We start from the raw sequence: 7,324 nt of genomic DNA on the forward strand, positions 1-7,324 counted from the left end.
TGAATAAAAACAACCAGAAGGACAACAGATACCTTCAAACTGGAGTGTGATACTATAACTACAGAGTGAGAATGAATAAAAACAACCAGAAGGACAACAGATACCTTCAAACTGGAGTGTGATACTATAACTACAGAGTGAGAATGAATAAAACAACCAGAAGGACAACAGATACCTTCAAACTGGAGTGTGATACTATAACTAAAGAGTGAGAATGAATAAAAACAACCAGAAGGACAACAGATACCTTCAAACTGGAGTGTGATACTATAACTAAAGAGTGAGAATGAATAGAAACAACCAGAAGGACAACAGATACCTTCAAACTGGAGTGTGATACTATAACTACAGAGTGAGAATGAATAAAAACAACCAGAAGGACAACAGATACCTTCAAACTGGAGTGTGATACTATAACTAAAGAGTGAGAATGAATAAAAACAACCAGAAGGACAACAGATACCTTCAAACTGGAGTGTGATACTATAACTACAGAGTGAGAATGAATAAAAACAACCAGAAGGACAACAGATACCTTCAAACTGGAGTGTGATACTATAACTACAGAGTGAGAATGAATAGAAACAACCAGAAGGACAACAGATACCTTCAAACTGGAGTGTGATACTATATACAGTATGATACTGTTTGCCAAACGCTTATTCTTTACGTCTCGGGGTCAACAGACACGTCCATTCCCATGAAGACGTTGCATGGCAGATCACAATATCTGTTTTTCTTGTTGACTTGTAGGCATGCTCTGTCAAACCAGCGATGGCACTGGGACAGGACAGGATGTACCGAAGCAAGGGCAACAAACCCCCCCTTTGTCCTGGAAGCCACCGGCAAAACACAACCACTCCGACACATGACAGTTATTACTGATCATTAACGTGTGCGGCCATCGTTGCCTTGCAGAACAATCTGGGGTCAAATGTGGTTGGGCCCAGTCTTGTGCCTCTTCAACACAGCTGGGGTTTTTATCGTCTTCTTTTACTTCTTAGTTTTGCAATGCAACAGAAAGAATGTGCCGTAAATGCTGATTGATAGAGATATGTAATATTCTAGTCTCAGAGAAGGATTTAGAAGTGTCAGCCTGGAGGCTGAAGTTACTTTACCACTCAAAATACACACGTAGACATCTTCATGACATTAGTTGAGTCTTGTCTTGAACCTCTGATTACTTTAAACAGCTCGTCTTCGTCGATTTTGCACCAATGTGGGTTAGAAAGAAGAGAGCAGCAGCCATGTCACATGATCATGATAATCTGTGTGTGTGTGAGAGAGAGAGAGAGAGAAGAGAGAGGGAGAGAGAGAGACAGAGAGAGGGAGAGAGAGAGAGAGCTTATAGAGGTTAATAGATAAGAGAGAGAGCTTATGGAGGTTTATGCTCTCACACACTGCATGACATCCCTTCAGTAACGCCTCCCCTTCCTCTTCTTAATGCTACTGTGCAGATCTACAGTGGCATATATGTTTATACCCACACTCTACTGACATATTCTATAACACATCTGACAACACAACCAGGCTCTGAAACAATACTCTCATATCAGATCAATCCGGTTAAGATTAAGAATCAGACCAGGTGAAGTGTGTCCTAAACATGCACTATAAGAACAAGATGTTACTAACTTATTTAAGATGATAAACATACTATCAAGTTTGATATATATTCCTCAAATATAAAGGTTAATGTGTGCAGGCAGAGTGAGTGTGCTACTATTGTCTCCGTGCAGTTGTCCTTGAGCAAGGCACAGTTGCACTGCACAGCTATAATTAAAGGTGTGTCCACAACAAGTGGATATATAATAATTAAGCTAATATAAGTCATTTAAATTAGTAAACAAATTAATTATGTACCGTAACAGCTTTCCAAATGTGAGGAATTGCTAATTTTTCTTTGCTCTTATCAGTTTCAATTGATTGAGTATCTTTCTGTCTTTCTTTTTTTTACTGTTTGTCACAGAAATTATTAAAAACAAGCAACAAATAATCATAACTGTGATGGGACTGGCATGTCAGAGTAATACTAGTAAATGTAATAATCTTAAAGTGTCGCTCTTGAATCCCAGATCCCAGAATGAGCTGTACAGTCCAATTTGAGCCAGGAGACTTCCTGCTGCTTCCCCTCAGCGGGTTGAACCTCAACTAGCCACTCAAAGTTCAACGTAGTAGCTGCTTGGGGAGACAGGTATAGGTGTGGCACCTGCTGACTGTGTTCATGGCCTGTAGATGGGTGCACAGTGCACTCCCTGTTTGGATCATGGCTGTATGTTAACCGGTCCAATGACACAGTGCCCGATCTATCTTTATCCAACTGGGATGCTGTTCATTCGGCCCTCGGCATGCTGTCTGGCCCTGTGATCTGCTGTCCTCATGTCAAACTGAAACATCACAATAAAATTTTTTTATGGATTTAATTTGTTTTGATTTAAGTTCCCAGCTGGATTTTTTTCAGTGGAAAAACATTTTTGGTTTTTGCTGTAGTTCCTTTTCTCATTTAACTTCCGGTACAGATTTTCTGCAAGAACACATCGGCCCTCTGGCGCCCTCTTCAGGTCACCTGGGGGACTGCACACTGGTCAATCTGTGTGGCATTTCCACTTGTCATCACAAGTGGAGCGTGATTTAATACACCAGCATTGACCTACAATCAAAGCAGTGCAGGGTTAGTAAAACACACTTGTCTTTCAAAAACGTGAGACCCTTTGACCACTTATGGTTTCTCTTCCACACGTCGCCTTTCTACCGCTGACAATCACATTTAAACCTCCAAAGAAATACCTTGCTGTCGGATTTAATTATTCAACACTGTCTTGTAACACAGTAAGTCAGAATTACATCTCAACATAACTTGAATTGTTATCTATAAAGTTTCCACTGGGTAGTTTCTCGGGTCCATTATTATGCTCACTATTGTTCTTACTGTCTTTTGTCTGTATTGTGTCATTTAATGCCAGAGGTTTGCAGCATTTGAGCGATTTAAATGAGCTCCCAGCTTGAGTATCAGTTCACGAGCACGGCTTACGTCTAGCCAGCGCCACTGAAAGAAACTGTGTCACCCAATAGCGTGGCCTCCATTGTGTCCGTGAAAGGCCTCAGTAGCACTCTGGCTATTGTTTTCTTTAAAGGGGAGTCAGGTTACCTTGGCAACCGCAGGATGCTTACCCATAGGCCCTGAGCCAGAGAAAAGGCACGGCCAGAAAAAGGAGGGAAAGAATAGCGAAAAGAGACAAAAAAGGAGGCAAGATAATTCCCAGCCTCAACTTTCTTTCTTTCTTTCTTTTAGCTCGTGTGCATTGAAAACAGGCCTGCTGGTCTCCAGTGGGTGATGATGACGGAGACCCGAGGAGGTGAGGATGTGTGTCTGTGTGTGTGCATGTGCTGGTTTGTCTTGTAAGCTGAGCTGTTGTCTCTGTTTCTGTCTCACACACGCAACAGCAGCTTGGATCGGCTTTGCTTCAGTATTTCTGTCAGTTAATGAACACACACACACACACACACACACACACACACACACACACACACACACACACACACACACACACACACACACACACACACACACACACACACACACACACACACTGGTAATATCATTACTTTAAATGTATCTATGCCTTTAGACTGAATCAATCAATGCAAACGTTTGACCATTCATTTGCAATATAAAGAAACTACAATATACCTTTACCGCTTAAATCCAAATGAGGGGGTTGAAAATTAAATTGTGTAACAATTGTTCAATTAGGATTTTCTCCGCCCGAGGCGTAACTATCCATTCATGAAGCATGTTGAACTGACTGGGATTTGCAATGTCCTTGTGTTGACAGTGAGATCCAGTGTCCTGTAAGCAGAGGGCCATGCATGTTGCACTGCGGCCACGCAGGTAAGGCTCAGCAGCGTGAGATCCGAGGCTATGCAGGAAAAACATACAGCAGTTAGAAACGAAAGCACCACGCCGCATCCATGCCCCTGAACGCCTCGCGGTGAGCACTGGCCTTCTGCTTTGCTTTCTTTAGAAGGCTGAACGCAAACACAGTGCACGTTAAGCTCGGTGACTCAGCTCAGCCCAATGAGTCGTTGATTACAGTTGTAATCTTCCTTCTACACGGAGCTGGACATCACTGGCAGTCGATATATCACAAAGTATCTGTTTCATCAAGATCTCCTGTGTGCAACTTTACAGCGCTGATACTTTTCCATTCGGTATCTAAGTGATGAGGGGCTGACAGCTTTGATGGAACTGCAGTATGAAAGAATGACATGGAAATGATGCGTTGGCTCATGAATCTGGAGCCTTACGCCCAGCATTGGGCGAGCAGTTCATCTGGGTAAGGCTCGCTGGCCTCACTGGTCGGATGAGTGAGCGCCCATGTGAGCAGCGAGCAGCTACATGCTACGACGGCTCGTCACGCTTCAGGTATTCGTGTTTTATTAGTCATGGAACAATGTAGTTCTCCACATTAACATCAACATATTTGGCGAAAAGGAAAAGTCCGGCTGTACGTTGTTATTGCATCAGAAGTTAAAAAGAGATTTAACTGGTGGGTAACTACACGATGTATTAAAGGCCTTTTATGGCGAGGCCGTGTAAACGTTGACTTATCTGGAGTTGTTTATGCAGAATATGACTAATAAGACTTGGCACGCACACAGATTGTAGTTCAACGCATTAATGTTAAATAGAGAATATGATTTAATTAAAAAACATATTGAGTCAGCTGTAGCTTTAGTTAGTTAAACGTAAAGGATACCTTTTTTTTAAACGGTTGGCTTCAAGATAAACGCTTGAAACTTTAAGCTTCTGCCACGATGAGGTAGAAGTAGGAATGCTAACCCGACTAAATATTGACAATTCAATAACAAAATATCGTAATAGAATCCACTGATACATCGTGTTATTCTGGTTCATGACTTCATCACACGAACAAAAGGATGATACCCACTGGTGTCGCGTCTGCTGCATCATTTCAAGCGGTTTCCCTGTGTGTGCTGCCCTCTAGCGGCTGCCTGGTGCTCTGCCTGTGCCTGTCCGTGTTCACCCTGCTGCTCCAGAGCCTCTGGGTGCCCCTCGAGATGAGCAGGGGTGGAGCTGCTGGGAGGTCCCCGGAGGAACAAGGTACGCCTGGACGGGGTTCGAGCAACACTGCATTCATAAATCCATAAACACAAGAGAACACAGCACATCCTCTCAGCCAATGTCTGCACACCAAGCATCGTTGGGGACAGAGGGCAGCAGCGTTCAATGCTTTGCAGAGAATACCTGCAGCTCTGGTACCACCTCATTTGAATGTCTTCCCAATGTTAGATGAAGCTTTGTTCACACTTCCCAGTGGGTCCCATGTGGCGGACACTTGTGGGTTAAGGGGGCAGGAGACAGGGTTGTTTGGGCAGAAGTTTTGTTCCTGCTTTACAAAGAAGCGGCAATGTTAACAATCTCCTGCAGAGCATTTCCCCCCTAAAATCAGCATTCCTTCTTTTGTATCCAATAAATAAATTAGCATATTCTGGCGCCGTGCCTCGCCCAGCAGCAGAGTGCACTCAGCGAGCTCCACTCCGGTTCTGGGGCTCCAGGAGGTCTCAGTCAATGGTCGATGTGTGGCTTCTGTCAGGAGAGTTGATTGAATATTTAACAGTGTTTACATCATTTGAATAGTTTCTGATGTTTTATTTCTCTATGAGATCAGTTTAGATGAAAAAAGAACAGTATGATGTAAATACTGATTCATGCTATATTTGTTTGTTTTTGGAAGTTTCTTAATTTAAGAGAACTTCATTCACTTCTGAATTATATGGAACTGGTTAGAGGTTCCGCCATAGAAACATCTTAGCATCAATAACCAGCTGGACAGGCTTAATTTAAGACAAAGAAAACACTCTGTGACAGACTTTCAAAAAAATCTTTTGGAAAAATGTAATCACAGCAAGACTTTTAAATCTAAATATCCGATCCTTTTCTTCTCAAATTCTATTTTTAGAAGAGAATATAAACCAGCGGTGCATCTCAGCCACAGACCCACAGTCGCTCTGTGAGGCCCAGCAGACGACAAAGAGCCAGCAGTCGTTGTGTTGGAAGATAAACCACACGGGGAGGAAGTCGGTTCTTCGGCCACAGCGCTGCCCTGACACACTCAAAAAAACGATTCAAGCCCTTCTTCGAGGTGACACATTTAAATATTGTTTGATACTTTTAAATAAATCAATTACAAAAATAGATTTTTATATTTAATGGGTGGAACACAAAATGTATGAATTCTTTCATTTATTAGATTTATTTAGGGTTAGATGGTGTGCATATCAACTCAAAATAAATGTGTTTCATTGGGGACTACCCTTTGCGCATGCGCCTTCTGAAAATCAGTTGTTTACATGAGGTGAAGACACTTTCAGGGCTGTACGGTGGTGTAGAGGCAAGCACTGTCGCCTCAAAGCCAGAGGGCCGTGGGTTCAATTCCCAGTTGGGGTGTTCCTTCTGTGTGGAGTTTGCATGTTTTTTTAGTTAGTTAGTTTATATTTTGAGTTGGACAAACACAAATTAATTTAATTTAATGAATAGTGTTATTTTATTTTAGATGTATTTGATTCAAATGAGTTGGACTAACTTAATTACATTTTATTGCACTGATGTGCTAAATTTGAGTTGGAGTTGCATATAATTATTGGATGGAAAACCTGCCAACAATTTAATTGAGTTCATCCAATGAGTCATTTCTCTTTGAGTGCAGCAGGAGGTGTTTCTGTTCCCGCTCCTTCTGAGTGGAGGCAGCACGTTCCCTCCGGGTTCCCTCCGGGTTCCCTCCGGGTTCCCTCCGGGTTCCCTCCGGGTTCCCTCCGGGTTCCCTCCGGGTTCTCTCCAGACCAACGACATGCAGCTCAGCTTAATTTGACTCTAAATCCCCCGTATCGGTGTGAATGTGAATGGTTGTCTGTCTCTACACTCAAAAAAACGATTCAAGCCCTTCTTAGAGGTGACACATTTAAATATTGTTTGATACATTTAAATAAATCAATTACAAAACGAAGATATTTATATTGAATGGGTGTAACACAAAATGTATGAATACTTTCATTTCTGAGATTTATTTAGGTTACACTCACAAAAACGATTCAAGCCCTTCTTCGAGGTGACACATTTAAATATTGTTTGATCCATTTAAATAAATCAATTACAAAAATAGATATTTATATTTAATGGGTGTAACACAAAATGTATGAATACTTTCATTTATTAGATTTATTTAGGTTAGATGGTGCGCATATCAACTCAAAATAAATGTTTTTCATTGGGGACTATCCTTTGCGCATGGGCCAGCTGAAA

The 7,324-nt window shown here is 41.9% G+C and overlaps 1 protein-coding gene across 7 annotated transcripts in view; it reads left to right on the plus strand.

Moving 5' to 3' along the window:
• Positions 1–2,393: 2,393 nt before the first annotated feature.
• The window catches only part of LOC130204129 (alpha-1,6-mannosylglycoprotein 6-beta-N-acetylglucosaminyltransferase B-like), a 20,754-nt gene continuing 15,823 nt past the window's right edge, over positions 2,394–7,324 (plus strand). For 4 of the 7 annotated variants that reach the window (XM_056430666.1, XM_056430667.1, XM_056430669.1 and 1 more), the window contains exons 1-3: positions 4,245–4,426; positions 5,010–5,125; positions 5,985–6,167. In XM_056430666.1, coding sequence (XP_056286641.1) covers positions 4,365–4,426; positions 5,010–5,125; positions 5,985–6,167 — 361 coding nt within the window. In that variant the 5' untranslated portion in view covers positions 4,245–4,364. Of the gene's footprint in view, positions 2,672–3,260; positions 3,357–3,836; positions 3,893–4,244; positions 4,427–5,009; positions 5,126–5,984; positions 6,168–7,324 lie in introns of those variants that run through there. The other 3 variants (XM_056430668.1, XM_056430674.1, XM_056430673.1) reach the window with 3 other exon arrangements.

The sequence above is a fragment of the Pseudoliparis swirei genome, chromosome 13, assembly GCF_029220125.1.
Source record: "Pseudoliparis swirei isolate HS2019 ecotype Mariana Trench chromosome 13, NWPU_hadal_v1, whole genome shotgun sequence".
NCBI lineage: Eukaryota > Metazoa > Chordata > Actinopteri > Perciformes > Liparidae > Pseudoliparis > Pseudoliparis swirei.